The sequence below is a fragment of the Erythrolamprus reginae genome, chromosome 1 (genome assembly GCF_031021105.1).
Source record: "Erythrolamprus reginae isolate rEryReg1 chromosome 1, rEryReg1.hap1, whole genome shotgun sequence".
In the NCBI taxonomy this organism is placed as follows: Eukaryota; Metazoa; Chordata; class Lepidosauria; order Squamata; family Dipsadidae; genus Erythrolamprus; species Erythrolamprus reginae.
In genome coordinates, this window is record NC_091950.1 from 209,251,868 (window position 1) to 209,274,390 (window position 22,523).

Below are 22,523 nucleotides of genomic sequence, written 5' to 3' on the forward strand. Positions count from 1 at the left end.
AAGACACCAAATTCTAGCCCTGTTTTTTATGTGCAAGATAGCCCTTGACCCCACCCCTCCCAGGGCATTTGAAAAATCAAATCAAATCAATGGGTGGCAGGCTTTCAATGCTTTGTTTAGAAATGTGCCATTTGTACAAGAAAAAGAGATAAACTGGGAATGGCATAGGGCTTCCTGTTTGCCTCAATGAATGGAAGAGAATGAGAAACATCTACAGTAATACCTCGTCTTACGAACTTAATTGGTTCCGAGACAAGGTTCGTAAGGTGAAAAGTTCGTAACATGAAACAATGTTTCCCATAGGAATCAATGGAAAAGCGAATAATGCATGCAAGCCCAAAACTCACCCCTTTTGCCCATTACTGCCGGCATTCGTATCCTTGTTCAGGGGCAGGTGGCGGCTGGTGGGGATGTGGACGTGACATTCCTGGTGCTGCTGCTGCTTCTGAAAAGGAAACCACCACCGCCGCCACTATCCTCTTGTCCTGGCAAGAGGGATGGAATCCACCAGGACGTGGCGGACCCACTCTTTGGGAGGGCGGGGCTGGAGCAGAGGGGCAGCTGCGAAGGGGCTGGCTTGGCGAAAGCACTCCCAGCGAAGGGGCCGTGAGAGGGTTTTCTCCGAGTGCTTCGGGAACGCCTGCCCCACCCCTCTCGCAGCCCCTTCGCTGACAGCCCTGGATGAAAGCACTACCAGTAAAGGGGCTGCGAGAGGGGTGGGGCAGGCTTTCCCGAAGTGCTCAGAGAAAACCCTCTCACAGCCCCTTCGCTGGGAGTGCTTTCGCCGAGCCAGCCCCTTTGCAGACGCCCCTCTGCTCCAGCCCCGCCCTCCCAAAGGGTGGGGCCGCCACGTACCACCACCTTTCCGGGTTGAAACGGCCCCCCTTCCCATTTTCCCAACACATCCACCCGGCTTCTTCTTTTTTTCTCCTGCCTTCCTGCCCAGTTCTTTAATCCGGCCTTGGAAAGAAAGCGGGACCGGGTTGGCTAAGGAGTGGACAGGAGAGGAAGGGGAGTCCCGCAAAAGAGATCCTAGTTGTGGGGGATCTTACATCCTCACCTGCCCAGTGTTGTGGATACAGGCGGTGACTTGCCTCTCCCGTGTTTTTCTTTTAAAATAAAGAGAGCCAGATGGAGGAAAATCCCAGAAAGGGGCTAAGAACTCGATCCCAGCCAAAAAGGGAGGGAGGGAGGAGGAGGAGGCAGCCGGGTTTTTTGGGGTGGGAGGAACCACGCAAGAGATCATGGCCATGAAGGAGAAAGTAGACTGAGAAATCCCAGCTCTTCCCCCCTCTCTCAGCAGAGGACTGGGCAAAAAAACCCCTGTCACATTTGAAAGACCCCCCATAATGAGCCCTTGCGCATCTGAACCCGCCATTCCTCGCATTGCCCGAACCCCGTAGACAAGGGACACACATTCTTGGCCACCCGCAGCATCTGGAGCTCCCCGCTCCCGCATTTCGAGACGAGCGTGCAGAACAGTGGCAAAAAATGGGTCCCATTGATTTCTGCGGGAATCTTTTTCCCCTCCCAAAATTTCACCACTAAACTATCCTGAGATCTCGGAGCGGTCTCCCATCCACTCCAACCCGGTCCCGCTTTCTTTCTGTCTCTTGTCTACGGGGTTCGGGCAATGTGAGGAATGGTGGGATTTGGATGCGCAGGGGCTCGTTATGGGGGTCTTTCAAATGTGTGCTCCTTTCCTCCCACCCCTAAAAAAACCGGCTGTGCGGCTGCCGCCTCCTTCTCCCTCCCTCTTGTTTTGGCTGGGATCGAGTACTTAGGCCCTTGCTGGGATTTTCCAGCCGCTGTGAAAAAAGAAAAACAAGAGAAGACTGAGTGCAGAAAAGGGGAAATGGGCATTTTTGGGATATTAGAAAAATTTCTCTTTCAAAGGTGAGGGGAAACTTAGCACGGGTGGGAAATGTTCCGCACGGCTTCGCATGGGCTGGTTTTTTTGAGGGGGGGCTTCAAATCCCCCCCTTCGTTCCTTTTCTTTATGACCACAAGGGAGCCCTGAAGGGATTCCCCTGGAGAAAGCGGGTGCCAGGCATGGACTAAAAGCCATGGAGTCTTGTCTGAGGCTGAAGCACCGGTCCTTGCCATGGCTGGGATTCCCCGCCTCTGGACTGCTGCAGCAAGCAAAGGGGCATTGGCAGCCCGGAGGCAGGAAATTCCGGGGGAGGCGGCAAGCAAGGGGAAAATCCCTGTGGCAGTCACAAGGCAGGGGAATCCCTATGGCAGTAAGAGAGCGCACGTGCAGTAAGAGAGCGCATGCATCCGGGCTTGGGTTCATAAGATGAAAATGGTTCTTAAGACGAGGAAAACAAATCTTAAACACTGGGTTTGTATCTCGAAAAGTTTGTATGAAGAGGCGTTTATAAGACGAGGTATCACTGTACCTAAATTTGCTTTGGGGTTTTTGTTGTTTATGGTAAATGGATGCTTTATGACTAGCAACAATGAAAAATTGTAGGCATTTTGAGAAAGTAAGCCACCTCTGCAGTGGTGATACCTTCTGAAGTCTGTTACTGAGTGCGTGCCTGCGCAGCACTAAAAAAGGAATATTTTGAAGGCTTCCAAGTCTGCAAAGATAAGTAGGACTGCGGGAGGAGGGGTGCTAATCTAATCATGTGGCACATGATTAGATTAGCTAGAAAGCAGGAAATCTAGCTAATATCTCGCATCACAGCTGATTGTCACTGATAATTGAAAATACTGATTCTCCCGAACCTGTAGCAATTTTTACTACTGAACCGGTAGTACAGTGTTCCCTCAATTTTCGCGGGTTCGAACTTTGCAAATAGCCTATACCACGGTTTTTCAAAAAATATTAATTAAAAAATATTTCGCGGGTTTTTTTCTATACCACGGTTTTTCCTGCCCGATGACATCGTACATCATCGCCAAATTAATAAGTTTTGCAAATAAATAACAAAAAAAAAAAATTATCAGGATCACTAAGTGTCTTATTCAACGGTGAGTACCAGTAATAATGATGAGTAAATGGTTGTTAAGGGAATAGGAAATGGTAATTTAGGGGTTTAAAGTGTTAAGGCATGGCTTGTGATACTGTCCATAGCCAAAAATGGTGTATTTACTTCCGCATCTCTACTTCGCGGAAATTCGACTTTTGCGGGCCGTCTCGGAACGCATCTCCTGCGAAAATTGAGGGAACACTGTATTTCACCCCTGATCCATTGCCCCCATTCATCCTATTGGGGGAGTTTTTTCCAAATTTAAAATAACCTCAGGGGCCTCCCAAATTGAGATACAAAATTGAGATACAATTCAAAATTGAGATATGTTGTCCTTACTTGTTAGGGACAAAGTAAACTGCACAATTAATGTGCATGACCATCAACCACCTTATACGGTTTCCCATCTTTGGAATACACGCTTAAAACTTTGCTTGGGCAAAGTGCATATTCATCAACCTGCCAGAAACACACCCTTGATTTCATAATGACAAAGTAAAGGGCTCACTGTATTTCTTTTGCCTTGTGTAAAGAGTGCACAGTTACCACCACCACCACCACCCTTTTTGCTGTTACTCAACTAAATTAATAGTGTGCAGATGGAGATCAATCACAAATGGGAGAAAACATAACTTTTTCTTACCCTCTCATGGAAATATCAAAGGCCTATTGGTAGTGAACATTATTGCTCAGCAAAATATTCAAAACACAGTCAAGAAATGACATATACTAAAGCTTGCTGGTAAACAATCCTGGAAAATGTATCAAACCTTAGCCCCTATGAACATTTTATTTGTTTGTTTATTTGTTTGATTGATTTTTCAAGTACGAATTGGTGGTATGTAAAGATATAATAATATTTATATACATGATATTAGTAAAAGAGAAACATTGGGACAGGGGATGGAAGGCACTCTGGTGCACTTATGCACACTGACCTCTTAGGAATTGGGAGAGGTCAACAGTGGATAGCCTATGGGTAAAGTTTTGGGGGTTAGGTCTGGTAGTGAGTTCCATGCATCAACTACTCCATTATTAAAGTCGTATTTCCTGCAGTCCAGTTTAGAGCGGTTTACTTTAAGTTTGTATCTGTTGTGTGCTCGTGTGTTGTTGTGGTCATTGACAGGAAGTACATTGTAGCAGATGATTTTATGGGCTATGCTTAGGTCATCTTTAAAATTGTTTTGGAAAATATAGGAACTGATATGGAGATATGTACATTTCTTTCTTCAGTGCCAGGTTATAATGCACATCCGGATTGCCTGAATGTTGGAATCGATTAGTTCTTCAGTTGACTTAACTCCTAAATTGAATCTGTAGATAAATGCATTCATTACTCATGCATAGAATCACATTCATAACATTTCTACTAAATGGTTTATGAAAAGTGGTATGTTTATATTGTATACAGGCCATTCTCAACATACAACCACAATTGGAGGCAGAACTTTCATTGCTGAGCCATGCAGGTGTAAAGTGAATCATAAGTGATTTTAGGAGCTTTTCTGCTGTAACCATTAAGCAAATGACATAGTTAAGGGAATCTATCTTTCCCCATTGACTTTGCTTGTTGGACATCCTCTTGGAAGATTGCAAATGGTGATCATATGTAATCTCAGGATGCTGCATAAATACATAAATGCATAAATTCTCAAGCACATGACTGTGGAAATGGCTGTGACAGTTGCAAGTGTGAAGATTGGTCATAAGTCATTGTTTTCATAACTTTAAATGTGATGGGTCTTTGTTACTGTCTGACCTTGGTTGTTTTTCCTCACCCAAACTAACTTAAAGTCATCAGTATAAATATTACCCGTTATTGATAACTCTGAACAGTTGTTAAATGGTTGATTCTAAGTCAAGGACCTGCTATATAATTTCATATGATGATGAAGGATTAATTCTAAACGAGTGTTATATCAGTGAGCAGTAATCTTTTACTGTTTTTTAAAACCATTTTTATTGTCTTGAAAACTGGCCAGAGTTGTGATTACAGTATGGGTGGTTATATAAAGTTTTTGAAATAAAAATAATAATGAGTAAACTCAGTTTTAAACATTGGTCTTTTCTCTCCCCCCTCCCAAATCTTTTTCAGAAATGTGCAACATAAACATTGTAGTGTTGTTAAGAAATTAAAAAAATAACTTAATGGATATAATAGTTTTAGACAAACTTCCAACATTTGGCCTTTTGTTATATTGAGAAAAGTCAGCACATTTGCTAATCAAATTAATTAAAAGGCAGCTTTTCAAAATAAAAGCAATGCTTCAAATAAATACAGTGTTTTATATTCATAGAACTCTTCTAACTGAGGAAATGCAAATATATACTGAAGCTTTGAGAAATCTGAAACACACAACCATTGTTAAAGTATTTGAGCCAGGGCACTGTGAAGGATGGTAACATGGAGGGAATTTCACTTGTCTTCCAGCTTTGCTGGGTAACAAAACAACAGCTGAACCCAGAGGTCATCTTTCTCAACATTGAAATATTTTTTTTAATGGAACATGTTGAGAATTTATAATAACCATTGAGTTTTTAAGCTCCTACTCTCTATATTGCTTCACATTTCCAGTCTATCAAATCTGTAGCAAAATTCACATAATGAAATTGATGTGACTAAAGAAAGATTTGGGCAAACAGGAAAGAACGATGGGGACCATCACCATGTGCCTGACTCACTAGAAGCGCAGCTAGCAATTCACTCCTCTATGCTGAATCACCCATGTGACTTATTTTTAGCTTTGTGATATAAATGTTAAATATTGTATAACAACATCAATGCACCTGGTGCCCTGCTTAGAAACAGGGTAGATATGCTCATATAGTCAAACGGCAGCTTGAATTCACCTACTCAGTTTGAATCTGCTTATTATTATTAATCAATTCAGTTTGGTTACAATAATTTCTGCTGGAGTTTATAAAAGAAAACTATCATGTGCCTATTGTAGCACTGTCTCTCATGATATATACTTCAAAGATGTGAAAGTATTCTCACAATAATGTAATCAAGGAAACATGGCAAATGTTGAAAAAAAACTACATACACCTAAGCATAAAGGCTCAAGAATTGCATGATGGTGCTTAGAAAATGTGCAAGGTATGTAATTCACAGTGTCTCACAGGCTGCCATGCCATATGCTCTACCTGCAGTCGTGGGTTTCTACCAGTTCAGCCCAGGTCAGGTGAACTGGTAGCAGTAACGGCGGTAGGCTCCATCCACCTGCTCAGATGTCATCATGGACGTTCTGCACATGCGCAGAAGGTTCTGAACATGCACAGAAGCATCACACGTGCAATTTCCCATTCCTGATCCGGTAGCAAACGTAAGTGAAACCCCTCAGTGTCTACCTGGTATGCAGAGCTGGAGGAGGAACCTCTGTGAATTAGGTGCATGCTTTAGCATCAATCATGAGATGGACCTTTGCTCATGTGACCCTGTGCACATTTGTTTATATGGATGGGGGAGAAAAAAAATCAAAATTAAGATAACTTTTACAAACATGAATTGTTTATATTACCTTTGTTCAGCTAGTGGCAGTGAGAAATATTTCAGCATTACTAAATTATCTTTGTATTTTCCGTTCCATTCTATAAATTTTCAATTCATAAGCAAAGTCCGGAATCATTTTGTCCAGACCTACAGCATGTTTTGTAGAGCTCAGACTGAACTCCAGCCACCTTTCCAAAATAAAAAGTGACCAATTTCTTCCATTAATAGGTATTAGATTAAAGCATTTCAAATCGTGATTAGCAAAAATCAATGGGAATGTACATTGGAAATTTTACTGACTTCCATTAAAAAAGAGAGTTTAATAATTTATTAACTTAATTTAATGAAAAAGTTAATAATTTATTCTTTTATGTTGAGGAATCCATTATTAATTCACACGAATAAAAGACGGAGTTCTTTTTCTGTCTTTTGTTTGTGTTGCTGGCAAAAGCTACATTACAGACTTGAAAAAGCACACTGTCAAAAGCTGGTAGAGCAAAATATAAACCCAAAGTGTGAGGTATTGCCTTTCCCTCTCCACATTGTTCTTCAGAATTACAAAATAATAAATAAGGAAAAGAGCAACAATGCAATTCATGGAAAAAATGTTAAAAGGGTCTCCCCACAGAAAACTGGAAATTATTAAAATTTCACTACCATAGAGTTTAAATTTAGGCGGATGACAGCAGTAAAACACTGGCACTATGGGAATGTTAATACTTCTGATGCCCTGTAGAGGGTGCTAGTGTGATCTTTTTTCTCTTTTTTTTTTTTAATGTGTTAAAAAAATAATTTTGGACTATTGAAATGTATGACACCGTTGGCTTTGTTCAGAGCCTGGCATTCTCACTGCTTGTCTCTTTTTTTTCGATTGGCTCAGGACCTCGCTTAGCCTTGGCATCTGCGTTCCCACTTCCACTTTTGCTCAGTCCACATGATAAACAAGCCAGCTGGATCTGCTTCATATTTTCTATGGCTTCATTTTTGGCGTTCCTCAGTAGATCCCGTTGTCCCTAAGAATACACAAGAAATATAGGAAAACAAAATAAAACACAAAGCCATCAACAATAAAGGTTTCGCATCTGGCTTTTACTTCCTTTGCAGCGACAGTGTTTTGGATACAGGACAAAGTGGCTCTGTATATGCATCTGATCTGAGCCTGCTTTGAGAGGCAGCTGCTTCGTGATGGCAGTTCCCTTTGAACTAACAACAGAGTCTTCCCAGGCCAGGATGAAGCTGGGCGGGCAATTTATTATCTGATTTAGCATATCAGTCACCCAGAACCTCTGGGAACCACGGCAGAGAGGACAACGGATCTTTACATTCTTTGGAAACAGCACGGCTGCAGCCAAGATAACTTGGTTTAGGTGGAAAATTCCGCTGACAGCAGATTTTCATAAAATGTCTTGAACCAATCAAGAAATAGTTGAAAGTAGAGAATGAGCTAGCAACCCTCTTTCTAGAAATGTTTTCACAGGTTGGTGGGAGAGATATCTGAACTGAACCCGTTGACAGAAGGACAGCTTGGGTTTGCATTTATTTCAGCTGTAAGCTGTTGAATTTCTAATATTAATTGGGGGAGAGTGTCACACATATACACAATATATGTTCTGATAGCATATTCTGATATATCAGGGTCTACGTTTGTCTAGTACAGTGGTTCTCAACCTGGGGATCGGGACCCCTTTGGGGGTCGAATGGCTGTTTCCCAGGGGTCGCCTAAGACCACAGGAAAAGATAAATTTCCCATGGTGTTAGGAACTAAAGCTTCTATTCTGGCCCCTTGGAACATATTTTTTACAAGCCGACCAATCAGGTGTTTACAGTGGGGGCGTCCCTCTGACCTCCCAGCAAATCAGCCACAAGCTCTGTTGGGAGAATTGGTGCTCGGCTTATGGTTGGGGGTCACCACAATATGAACCACTGGTCTAGTAAATCATAGTACATGGGGGGGGGGGAAATCATAGTACAATCATATAATCGCATGTGGAGCCTGGTAATATCCCTCCTTATTGCAAGGACACAAAGAGGTACAATGTTGATGAGGAGTAGGGCCCCTTTGTGCATACCAATTCATGTGAAAACCATTCTCCATATAAGGCCTTGGAAAGGAGCAGAGATGTGGCATGTGCTTCATATAGATGTGCAACCAACTGAGGCAACTCCACAGAGTTTGGGCGGCTTGAGGGAAACCAGATGCATCCTTTCACCCATATTCCCTTTTGTGCTATGGTTTAGCCTTGGAAATTTTGGACTCAATTGTGGTTGTAACTTGAGGACTACCGGTACAGATTCACCATTATTTTAAATATGTTTTTTTTTTCCTAACTCACTGCATTGAGTACATCTTCTGGTATGGAGTAAGTTATAAAAAAATACATATTCAAAATAATGGTGAATCTGTACAGGTAGTCCTCAACTTACAACCACAATTGAGTCCAAAATTTCCAAGGCTAAATTGCTACTGCCGCCTCCTCCTCCTCCTCCGGACCTGGCTAACTCAGCAGCACGCCACCCCCCCTTGCTTCTGCGACCCGGAGGCCCCGGCAGGCACCTGGAATGCTGCTGGGTGTGCCGTTCGCAAGGAGGATCCCCTGCATGCAGCTGCGGAGAAGTGGGCATGGCGTGCCCTCGGTGTATCCAGCTGGCGGAGCAGGCCCACGGTGCAGCCGTGATGTTCCCGCATGAGGGGGCTCGACACACCCAGTGTTCGACACATTTTTTAAAAAGTAAAAACGGTGCACCTTATACACCGAAAAACACAGTATATTGTGTTTTTTAGGTGTTGCCTTTATATTTTTGAGCAATGTATGTAAAATTACCATTGAACATAAAAATTAAGAAATTTCCCTCTGCAAAACATTCCTCATATTCATAATGTGTGAACTGATAAATGTCTAAACACCTTAAAAAATAAATGAAACATAATGTTGATAGTTCCTCCAGAGCAAATGTCTGTTTTCTACTTTCCATTCAACTTCAATTGCCTCCTGATGCAATTTGTCCTAGGAAGATAATCTATGGTTTAATCTAATGATACATGCCAAGTAATTTTGCATTCACCATAGTATTGCACCCATCCTGGTAAACAACTTCAGAGAGACAATGGTAGCTGGCAAGGTACAGCACCAGTCAACAACATTTGGGAACAAAAGCATCTGGGAACACCAGTGTCAATGAGAATTGCATCACAAATTGACAACATCTGGGATAATTCAACCATTCTGCTGGATGACTTAATGACACAATAGAACCTTTGTTCAATTTGAGGTCGTGGTAGGATTACTACGTCAACCTTTTGCATCTGACTCTTAGAGTAGTTTTACAACGTGAATGTCAAAATTGCTTAGTAAACCTCTATAGAAATACGAGTACATAAATGACACAAAACCTGCAAATACTGGTACTTTCCAGAAGGGTAATTGGATCAATCTCTTTCACTAAAAACAAGAGTTCTGATTAATCCATTTATCATTACATTGAATTTTGTGAATATTATGCATTCAATAAATTAGGTTATGGTCTATCAAAGCTTATGCCAGAATAAAGACTAATCCTTAAGAAACTGTAAAACTAATTTCTTTAGTTATAGTTTAAAAAAAACAACATAATCCTCAGAGAATAAATGCAACATCATATAAAAAGTCATTATACATATGAAGAATTGATTTTAGTTTTTGCAAATTAGGTTTCTCTTGTCGGAGTGATTTTCTAGTACAGGGATTTCTTTGAGGGCTGTATCAGTATTGTAGTTGTCCTCTGTAGGCCAGCAAGGGGGGGGGGAGAGATAGGGCAGATGTCTCCTGCAGCACCCTGCTGGCAAAACGGGACACAGGGGAGGCACCTCCACCCTACCACCACCATGCCCCATTTTGGCTGCTAGAGGCACTATGGACTAGTCCTTTGCTATTTCCAGGCCAGCCTCACAGGCCAGATTTAAGCACCCTGTTCTAGCATATCATCCTTTTCCAGTGCTGCCAATCACAGAGTGTGCCATAAAATTACCTGAGACACATATGTGAAACTAACTGACAATTATGTTTGCAAATATTTCATATTTTCCTATGCGGAACAAGCAAAATAGCATGAATAAACAGATGGAATGAATTGCATATAAAATATACTATTTGTTTGTTTGTTTGTTTGTTTGTTTGTTTGTTTGTTTGTTTATTGGTCAAGGACAACACTAACAAGAATTATTAGAGCTATACTTTTTGCAACAAATTTAAAATGTAGTACAATTTTTTACACTGGGACAAAGGGTATTTATTTTTCTGTAATCTGTAGTACTTAGAGCAATGTTTATAGTCAGGATCTGCATCGGAGTCTGCTGAAATGTAAAACATTATTTAGAGCAGAGTAATACAGATTAATTTTTAATTTATTCTGTGCAAGGCAGACACTTCTGAACTCTGTTCCAATTTTATGTTTCCATGAAACTCTATTCCCGATATAGCAGTTGTTTTCATACAGAGGAAAGAACAAGCTGAGATAATGTGTAAAAAGATGTGTATAGGATTCAGTAATAGACAGATCTGTCCTCAAGTCCTTACATTTGAGCCACTGTTGATTGCATCAATCACAGCATTCTGGGGATTGAGGGTGATCTTTTATTTAATGGTTCCCTTCATCATACTGTTTTTCAGTTTCTACTCTTGAATAGTTGTGTGACAGTATTTTGTAAGGTAATTAACCCAGCCTAGTAACAAACTTTTATATACCTATCTAAACTTCCAACTATCAACTGCATTTAGGAACCATCAGCATCATGCTACAATCATCCTTTCCTCCGAATAAAACTTTCTCCAGATAATTGTTTGAATTTTGGAAGAATGCTTCCAGATCTAGATGTATTCTCCCATTTTGAATTATGAATACTTAGAGGGGGTGGGGGTAGCCAGTTTCTAAAGAATCACAATTTCCCCCACCTGCTCCCTCTCTAAGAAATTAGGCTTTTCCATAATATAAAGCTCTAACCGGGTCATATAAAATAGCATAATGGGATATTTTGGTGAAGAAAAAAAGAAGGAACAGATATTTCTGGACTTTTTGTCATACTATATTACAGGAAAGTTGAGTTCTATTTTCCTGACTCTTGTTCTAGTTCCAGACACCAAGACAAATTGGTCTATATCTTTTGATTACTTCCTACTTTGCTGAGTCTCGTAATGAAGCTGAACTGAAGCTGAAGCAGGCACATAAGCAGAGTGGACAAAGGCTAGGAAAGGGACCCTTAGGGCAAGTAGTTCATAAGGAACCAACTCATTAAGGAAACAAAGGAAAAAATGTCTCCGAAAACAGACAAAACTAATTGGGCCTGAGCACATAAGAAATCTTTCCCTCAATCCTCTCAACAACTTCCAGACATTAGACTCAACAAAGGAAGGACTTTTAAGGGGTGGGAAAAGAGGGTCCTGAAGCCTGCCCACTCTTTGAGTCATCCTTGGATCCAGACTTGGTGGCTTCTGATTAGTTCTTGCCAGCCTAGTTGAGAACCATGTGGGCAAATGTGTGTATGTGTGTATGTATATGTCCATGAGTGTATATAAGAAAGAGCAAATAGACATGTTGCAACCAATAAAGTTTTGCTGTTACTTTAAATGAAACGGATCTCTGTCTATTAAATAATTGGTCGTACTTCAGTGTTTGGTTGAAATTAATTTGAGTGTAGCTATTTTCCAGGACTCTGAGGTTGTGAATAAGTGACCATAAGCCAAACTTAGAAGCGTGTGTAACAACAGCCTCAACTTACTAATTTTTGAAGGGAATATTAATTAATATTCTCAGATAAATCTTATTTTGGAATGTGTGCGTGTGTGTGCTTTATTATAGATTTGTCAGATAGTCACCCTACTTTATGAAAGTCTTCCGAGTGTCCTTTCCCCACAAATCACAAATACGAAATAAATACAAATACGGGGAAAAAGTGCCTCAATGGTCAGGAAAGTCAGAAAGTTTGCAATGTTACCAGATTCTCTTCACTGCCCTTGTCCATGAACAAGCAGTTCTAGGCACAAGTTAGCCCCTAAATATTCCCATTCTCCTTTCCCTGTTTTTAGTAACTGTATGAGATCAACAAAAGAAACAGGGAAAAGACTCTCCTTTGTCTCTGTCTTCCTCTCCCACCTGCCCCAAAGATGTAACAAGCTGTGGTATCCTATGGTAAGGAGATAATGATGCAGGGCATTCCTTCCCATGGGAAACTACGACTTGCTACATCATTAGCATCAATTTATTTATATTGTAGCTCATGCGCAAACATTTTACATTTTCCTTCCAGTGTATTGGCCTTTAAAAAAGAAAAAAAGAGAGAAACCCTCACTGTTGCTTCATAGGAACAAGATGAGACTGCAAAGAACAGTTTTGAGAAGCACCACCGCCCAGGAGAATGAATGGCAAACTAGGTCCCTTGTGACAAGAGTGTCACACCGCTAGAAAGAACCTGCAAGTAAACATTTCTGTGCCCATACGGTTGTTCAGAAGCCATCTGCAGGCAATAAAAAATAGGTTCTGAACAAAATCCACTTAAAGAAAAAGGCTGAAATTTTATCAATGTCTTCAACAAAATTAAACCTAGAAATAACACCGTGCCAAATCATTCTTGGAAAATCAGTCAGTTGCTGCAATAATCTGAGAGCAGAGTAATTTTCCTGGCCAAAATAGGCTTTGGAATAAAGTGGGAGAGCACATTTCTATCTTTGTCTTCTAACATTGCTGCTTACTTCCTTCTGTTACTACTGACGCTAGTTAACACTGACTCTAGAAATAAATATCAAATCAACCCAGGAAAGGTCAGGTCAGCTTTTGGTGAGAGGCCATGTAAGCTTGGAAGCTATTAATCAGGCCTTCCAGTAGAATAGCTTATCTGAAAGCAGAGTGTATTCCATAAGAGCCTTCCCAAAATGCTTCCTCCTTTACTTTCACAGAACTTTCTCCGCGGTACACTGAAATAAATAAATGTACCCTGGTAATGGAGAAAACGTTTTGCACAATTTTTGTTGAGTAAATATTAGGAGGGGTGCGTGTGTTCCTAATAAGAGACAGGTGGCTATATGGCAATCCAATCTGACTACAGGAAGGCTGTGCCAAGCTCTTAATTTTTAAGTACCATCAATATGTAGGGAAAAAATTAAAAGGGGGATGGGGGAATCCTACCATGTTGGAGCCCACTCTATCAAAACTAAATTTCATTTCATTTCATTTATTAGATTTGTATGCCGCCCCTCTCCGCAGACTCGGGACGGCTCACAGCAATAGTAAAAAACAATATACAGTAACAAATCTAATAATTAAAAGACTAAAAAAAAACTTATTTAAAAGTAAATATGTATGTAGGTATGACTATTTCTTCTACCCTCCATCCATCCCTTCCTCCATCCTTCCATCCTTCCATCCCTCCATCCATCCAATTTGTATAGCTACCCATCTCAAACCAGTAACTTTGGGTGGCAAATAAGTATAAAAACAATTGCCATAAAAACCATCCTATCCAGAGATGCTGCTTAATCTCATGATCCCAAGTGTGTGTGGGGGGGGGGGTTGGGGGGGGTGAACTCTGGATTCTTTTCAATTTCAGAGAAACTTTTCATGAATAAGGAAGCTTGCCAAATATTAAGGACATATCTTTAATGTTCTACATTATTACCATTTTTGTTAATGGAAATAATGTTGAAGAAATAGTGGCATATAATATATATCAGACTGAATTATCCCTCATGGGATTGTCCTGTGGCAAGTTGTCTGTGGCAAGTTGTCCAATGGCAAATTGGCTGCAGCGAGATAGCCATGGCAAAATGGCTATGGTGAGTTGGCCAGGGTGAATTGTCCCATTCTGTCTCCAGTTACATAAAGCATGGCATCTCATGCCTTCTTTTCCAGATTTTGTAAAAAGCCAAATCTAAAACTATCTGGATTAGACAAAGGAACATGACTGACCACTTCTAATATGGATAATCCCAATAGCACTTCGGAATGCATAAAGTAATCAGTAAAGATCTTCATCTTTATTTGAATGCATACTGTCAACATTTTCCATCTGTTTATTCATTCATTAGATTTACATCCTATCTCTCTTGCATGGGCTGAACTAGTGCGTGTAACATTCATTCTTTAATTTTTCCCCCACAACACAATTCTATGAGATAAGCAGGACTGAGCGAGAGTTGTCCAAAGGCACCTAGTGAGAAGGCACCCAAGGAGTTTAAACCTTAAAACAAACATAGAAAAACATACATTAAAAAAAAATTCCCTGGAAACATGACCTGCCAACATCCTTTCAAAGAGCTACTCTGATGTTAAAGGACAGCTACTGTATGTAGAATCCATTGGAACATACACTGGCCATTTAAATCGTTTCATATCTGACACCAGAAAAATAAGCAATAGCATTTTACCTCATTACCTGGTACTTTTTCCCAAGTGTGTCAAATCTTAGATTGTAAGACTTGACATTTAAAAGTCTGAAAATCATGTTTACATAGTTATGTTATCAATTGGAAGCAGATTGAAGCTGGTTCTGGCTTTCTTTAAAATAAGACTGAATAAACGTGACAATTTCTATGCACCTGGATTAAAGGCAGGAAATTCATCTTTTAAAATAAAGGATAGCCTTTCAAACCTTGTTATGTTTTTGACAACCTGGAATGATTTTAATTCACATAATCTTTTCAAGTATTCAAATTAAATCGTATTAATCAACAGAGATAGAAATTTTAAAAATAAAAAGTCTTATTGACTTGGGTGATTTCAGAGACGTATCTATGTATCAAAATAGTTTGGCACTGCCCTCTTTTTTCCCCCTAACCCAGGGGTCCCCAACCCTCTAGTCCGTGAACGGACAGTGGTCTGTGGCATATCAGAAACCAGATAAAGCCCTATTCACAAGATGCAGGCAACTTGCAAAACCACGCCTTCTCCGGTGTCTGGAAAAAACTCTCTCCATAGAACTGGTCCCTGGTGCCCAAAAGGTTGGGGGCCATTGTTACAGTCTACATCAGTGATGGCGAATGAATGGCAGGTATGCCACAGGTGGCATGAGGAGCCATATCAGAGGGCACACAAGGCTTTGCCCTATTGGGGACGGTCATTTCATCCTCTGGAAGCTTCAGGGAAGCTTCCCTGAAGTCCTGGAGTGCAAAAAATGGCCCAATAGGTAAACCAGATGTTCGGAAAAAATGGATTTCTGGTTTGCCTGTTGTGCTGTTTTTTGCAGTCTGGGGTTTCATGAAGCTTCCCTGAAGCCTCCGGAATGTGAAAAACAGCACAACAGAAAAACCAGAAGTCTGTTTTCCCGAACTTCCGGTTGACCCATTGGCCCATTTTTTCATTGTCCCAGGCTTCAATGAGGCCCGTGCACATGTATGGGTGGGTTGTGCGCATGCACAGGGGGCAAAAAGAGGAGTGCGCATGCATGGAGGAGAGGGAATGGATGTAGGCACATGTAAGCATGCTGGCACGTGCACCTCCCCCTTTTGAACATGAACCAAAAAAGGTTCACCATCACTGGTCTACAGTCTTGGTAACCCTGGGAACTTTCCATCCAACTGCTTACCAGGATCGTTAGAGCTTAGCTTTGAAAGCAGAACATCCACTAAGGTTCTTTCTTTCTTTCTTTCTTTCTTTCTTTCTTTCTTTCTTTCTTTCTTTCTTTCTTTCATCACATTTGTCTAGCTACCCATCTCACACTGACTCTCTTCTTATATTTCTGTGTAGGAATTTTCAGATCAAACTGGACTTCGGTGACTCAGGAATATTTCTATATGTAGAACGGTCTCCAAAATATTGGGAAGGCATAAAAGAATTTGAACCTTATACTAAAGCTCTTAACATAATTCCATCCTACCCCCTCATTCAAATGACCACTATAACATTACCATTAGAAACATTGGCATTAGTTATAAGATAAAGCAGTTAGAAAACATAAACTGACATATTTTTAGTCCTGTATACAGTATGTCATTCCTCCCCTCTCCTTCCTGACATATAAAGACAGCAATAATTAATAGTAGGAGTAGAAGTAAAACACACAACACTATAAATACCCACTTTCCCACACAGGCACCCTCCAGATGGATAAACTACAACTCCTATCTTCCTCTTATTATCTGAATGGCATCAAGCTGGGAAAATACAATCCCATTCTGATAGAATACAGTTCTCTCCTGCAGCAGATTAAGGTTGGCATTTACTTCTTGTGCAGTAGTGGGTTCTAAAATCAGTTGCTGCCGGTTCATGCGTGCGCTTCCGCACACATGCAACGCTTCTGCGCTTGCAGAGAAGAGTCCTGTGTGAGTGGGTGGAGCATCCTGGGCAAGTGGGTGGAGAGTCCCGGACAGGTAGGTGGAATGTCCCGGGCGGGCGGAGTCTCCCACTGCTGCCACTACCAGTTTGCAGAACTGGGCTGAACCGGGAACAACCCCCGGTTGTTCTTGTGTGAAACAAGCAGCAACTAAGTGAAACCAAGAGACATTTTCTTCAATCTGATCATTTTGGAGCAAATAACTTTTACTAAAAGCATCCATCACTCTGTTTCTGTGCTTTCTGGCTGCTCCCTGTCCACGGCAATGACTATCTTCTATTAAACCACAACATGGTGAACCTCAACAGGAGAAGAGACTAGTGAATGGGTTAAATCAGTCCTTCCTGGGAGCAACGTTTCTAGGCCTGTTTTTTTTTTAATGTAAATGGTGTTGGCGTTTTCTCTTTTCTAAAAGTAACCTTCAGATATCACCTCTGTCTCTCCTACAAAGAAACACCAATTAGAAAAGGGAATGAAAAGAGGTTTCTCTGCTCTGCACTCCTCCCTGTCTTCTCCAGTGCACTTGGCCTAATTTAAAGGTAGTTTTAAGTTGTCAAGGATACAAGCTGAGTTCATTGGAGATTCTTGCATTGTTTTTATTGCAAAGTCTAATTCATGTTGAGAGTGCTGTAATCCTTTGAGCAGTTCAGCTCTTCCGATAGCTCTTGTACAAATCCTCTCCAACACCTTAAGAGCTCGGAAAAGCAGTCTGCCTAGCAGCGCCTGTAGAAATAGTGGCTGCAAAACTGAACTGAACTGCTTTGGTTTCACAATTCCTACATACATAAATAATTTGAATCCACAGTCCCATAAGCCATAACTATTGAATATCTTTGAGGGTCTGGTAATGATAATAAGCAATCTAAAATTAAGTATTTATCCAGGATCAGAGATTAAAAATGGAAAACGTGGCAGGCTCTGGTTTAATTAAATCCTGTGGTGATAGATGGCACCCAGACAGGTTCCCTCGAGGAATGATTGATGAGATCTTGAGAGTGAGAGCAACATTAAAGCTAACAGAATCTGTCAATATGAGGAAAGGTAAATAAAGAAGGGACACTAGCCCAAAACATTTTGCTGCATGAAACAAATACAGAGCAAACCAAGAGTAGTGTGTACAAAATCAGCCAAAGGTTTGGAAATGTGAGACTAAAAACCTTGTTACCAAAGGAAAACATGAAAAGGACTTTCTTGGTAAAGGGGACATGCTTTCCTTTAGAAGAGTGGGAAGCATGGTTACCATTGTAAAAAGTAAAATCTGCTTCTAATCAAGCATAGGTTATAGTGGATACAGTACATAGACACATCTTTGCAGTTTTCTTGGCAACAGGAAATCAGGAATTGCCATGGCCTTCTTTGGGGAGGCCATGATTCTGATTTCTGGTGTCCCTCCATTTAAGCCAGGGGTGTCAAACTCGCAATGTTACGTTGTCGTCACCTGACATATCGCCACTTTCCCCCTTCACTAAAATGGGGGGGGGGGAGTTCAGCACATGATGCATCCGGCCCACAGGCCGCGAGTTGGACACCCTTGATCTGAGCACTTATCAACCCAACTCTGCTTAACTTCAAAGTCCTGACAAGGGTCAACAGGGGCTCTCTGCAGAGGCTACATTTGTTGGAACATAAGGGAAAAAAAGTAGCAGCTCTATAATGCCCTTAAAATAACAAAAATAAAATTTTTAAAGAATAAAAACAATACAAAATTTGAAAGAGAAAAGTAAGGAAAGTAAAGAGAAGTAATAAGTGAAAATGTGAAATGGAGAAATAGAGAAGGGAAAGATTAGACAAGACAAAGAAAGCAGGACAACAACACTTTTTAAAAATTGAATTCTTCGGCAAGTGCAATCTGCACTCTGATACTTAGCATATTCACTAGGAAACTATATCCTATTGATTTCAACATCTGTTGCTTCCAGGCTCTCACATAATACATCTTTCATTATGGTAGTTTAAATGTAATCAATCTGTGTAAGGGGAGTAATAGAAGATACACATCATCCCAGAAATAAGATAAAACAGCAACAAAGCAATGAAATAAAAAGTATACTAGCAGAGAAAAAAGTCCACTACATTTGTCAGGACACTCCCCTCAGAGTTGATGTTATGGGAAAAATAGGAGGAAGAAGTTTTGCTTGATATGTTTGCCATCTTCAGCTGTTTTTAAAAATAATAAAGGTGGGATACAAATAAACAAATACATTTCTAGCAGTAAATAATTTTATTAAATTATGAGAACAGAAGAAATGTTCTGGGTGATTCTTAAACTTTTTTTTTTTAGTTTTAGCTATAGGGAACTAAGGAATCTACTTAATTTGGCTTCTTTAGACCCCATAAAAACACAATGTCTATTCTTTTCCATCAGAGCTGTGCCAAAGCGTGCTTCTGATATAATTTTTAGTGTGCCAGAAGTAGCTAATTGTTTAACATGGAGTGAAGAAACGTTTTAATATATACTTGAGTTTAATTTAGTTTTAATGAAAATGAAATTATATTTATTTTTGCTGGCTCCTCTTACAATTTATATGGTAGCCCCAAATCTAAGCCTTGAAGGCAAAAAGGCTACAGACCCGTGATATAATTTGTCTTAAACTATGAAACTGAGGAATTTAAAGATTTATTATTTTGAGAAATTAAAAGATTTATTATTAATTTTTTGTCTTGTTTTACTTCCATGTTCAACTCAGGATGGCACGTCTGTGTGGCTCCATCTCCAATCCTATCTTTTGCATAGCGATTGTGGATTCAATGCTGCTCTGTGTCTATTTATTTATTATTTATTTATTTATTATTTGGATTTGTATGCCGCCCCTCTCCGAAGACTAGCATGGATCTTCTCATCTTTCAAACTTTTGTTTTTCTCCAGGCACCTTTCTGAGGCTTGATTCTTTTTTAATTTCCTGTTTATTCTTGGACTTTTTCCTACACTTTCGCTCAAAAAAAATTTCCCATGGTGGCTTATTCTCAGGCTTAATTTAAAAGGAACGAGACAAGATAAAAATGATAGGAAGGGAAAAGAAAAACTGTTTATTTTTACAAAAACACTGACTTGACAAATTATCCTTCTAAAAGTTTTGGGGTCAAAGTTCTTCCTTAAAAATGGTTGCAGCTATAATCGCCTATAAAGACACATGCTTCTTCTTAAAGTATAGAACTCAATGAGACCTTTGATGCTGTGTAAGAAAACATAAAAATATTTGCTACTATTGGCTTGCCTCTCTAAAACACGTAAAATGAAATTTATTGATGGGAAAAAAAGGGATCAGCTCTAGCTAAAATAAAGTGTCTGAACAATGCAGCAAACCATTTTTCTTTCTTTTCAAAACAATGGGAAAATAATAAGCAGCTGATGCAACTTCCTTTATTTTCTTCCTTGAGAGCTGGAAGGATTTGTTTTAGATCTGGCACATAGATAAAGGCTACATGCTGAATGAAGTGAATGAGTGCATAATCCACTAACTATAACAACATTAGAAAAGCCCTGCTTGACCAAATTTTGGGCAGTCCTTGATTTATGACCATTCAGTGAATATCTATCTATCTATCTATCTATCTATCTATCTATCTATCTATCTATCTATCTATCTATCTATCCCTACCTACCTACCTACCTACCTACCTACCTATCTTATATTTATCAGCCGTCCAACTCCTTCTGGAAGGGTGATGGTGTAGTGATGGTGAGGATGTGAGCTCCAGATGGCATTTCTCAGTTGGAGCTGAAGTAGAGGCTTGGGGCTACTGGCTGAGGCTGCTAATGACCCTGGAAATACAGGATAGACCCTCCTCTATTTTAGCCCAAGTGCCATTGTGCAGGGCTGCTGAAATGTCATACCGTACAGCAGGCAGAAGATAGACAGTGGGAGAGTTGTAGTGTTATTCCTAAAGTCATAAGTTGTTGTAGACCTATGCAGCTGGTACCTGATTCTGATAGTGAAGAGGCTGATACCAGCGGCCTGTGCAGCTGGCAACCAAGTTAGAACCGGTAGTTCTGCCCATCCACCTGGGATATATTATGGATTAACATTGGATTATAAACGATACAAGTAAAGGTGTAGGTTATGAAATAACTCAATGGCTTTAATGTGAAAACTGAATTATTATTTAATGTTTTTTTAATCAAATTATGTAATTAAATGTTGATTTTTTTTTAATGGGGCATTTGGTTATGGTTGAAAAAGGGGTTAAGAAAAATGAAGGATGAGTAAGAATTCAAGAAAGAGGAAGAAGAATTACGGCTTGAATTTAAGAAGCAGGAGAAACAATAAATGACTGAGAAGTTAAACTACAGCAGTTAATTTAGTATAATAATCTGAAATTAACTGGTGAGTTTCCCAGATGACAAAACTAGATTTTTTCATTAGAGGTAGCACTAAAGAAACAACACATACCCATAATATGGTATTAGGTTGGTATATTTAAAATACAAAATAAACATAGAATGATATAAAACAATAAGAATAATCATTTTAGGAGGGGGCATTGTTAACTTAAAAGTGGAGAAGAAAACATCAGTATGTCAATTATGATATGAATAAGGAGGAGAAACACTCAGGAGAAGGTAAAAGAGGGAGGAAGAGGAAGTAGGAATTGAAGGGAGAATAGAAGAGAGAGAAGAAGTGGAAGAAAGCATAAGAGGGAGAAAAGATAGATGTAGGGAGGGAAAGAAGAGAAGAGAAGGAGTAAGAAAGTAGGAATGGGAGAGAAAGGTAAAAGCGGGGAGTGGAAAAGAAAGACTGAATAAAAGGAAAACAGGATACTGGTTTATGATTAATTGACTTAAAATGTATGTAAATGTATATCATTGATTAATTCAAGGTATGTGTATATTGATGTATGGATGGAGTTTGTGGAATTTTTTTAAAAAAAAAATTAAAAAGAGAAATGCCTTGGAGTATGATTGGCAGTAGCGGCATTTATTCATAATTTTAATTGGTTTGAATAGCTTGATTTTATGAATATTGTTGTGTTTTGTTGTTCTTGGAAACTCCAAATAAATAACAAGCTATGTAAATTTGTGTCCTCCAGTGAGATGCTGATGCATCTGTGACAAGATCAAGCAATGTTAACTCTTAAACAAAGAATTTTATTTATTTATTCATTCATTCAATCAATCAATCAATCAATCAATCAATCAATCAATTGTTCTGCCGCTCTTCTCCTTAGACTTAGGGCAGCTTACAACATGTTAGCAATAGCACTTTTTAACAGAGCCAGCATATTGCCCACACCATCCGGGTCCTCATTTTACCCACCTTGGGAGGATGGAAGGCTGAGTCAACCTTGAGCCGGTGATGAGATTTGAACTGCTGACCTACAGATCTACAGTCAGCTTCAGTGGACTGCAGTACAGCACTTTACCTGCTGCGCCACCCCGGCTCTCTGGTGCTTCACCACCACCAACCCTCCCTCCCAAAAAATCGTGTCTAGTTATGGGATGACCTGCTTTACAATTGATTTATGACTGAAATTGTTGTCTCAATTATAATCAGAACTCAAAGGCTATCTGTATGCTACTGAAATCTAATAATTTACCGTCAGCGGTGCTGAAGAGCAAAAACCCATAGAAACCACTTTCCTGAAATGCTTTATCCCTGCTAGGATGTGTTCTGCCGGGCTCACGGCACGAGCCCCAATTAAGTGCAAAGGTAGAATGTCAGACATACATATGTGAAAAGTCAAGAACACTGTTTTTATCGAAAGTAAAATAGAAGCAAAACACCCTTTTGGTAGTCAAAGGGCTCACCTTCAATGC

The 22,523-nt window shown here is 40.0% G+C and overlaps 1 protein-coding gene across 3 annotated transcripts in view; it reads right to left on the reverse strand.

Moving 5' to 3' along the window:
* Window positions 1-4,919: 4,919 nt before the first annotated feature.
* PLCL1 (phospholipase C like 1 (inactive)) overlaps window positions 4,920-22,523 on the reverse strand; it is a 213,032-nt gene continuing 195,428 nt past the window's right edge. For all 3 annotated transcript variants that reach the window (XM_070732099.1, XM_070732101.1, XM_070732100.1), the window contains exon 6: window positions 4,920-7,484. In XM_070732099.1, the coding sequence (XP_070588200.1) occupies window positions 7,302-7,484 (183 nt within the window). In that variant the 3' untranslated portion in view covers window positions 4,920-7,301. The remainder of the gene's footprint in view (window positions 7,485-22,523) is intronic.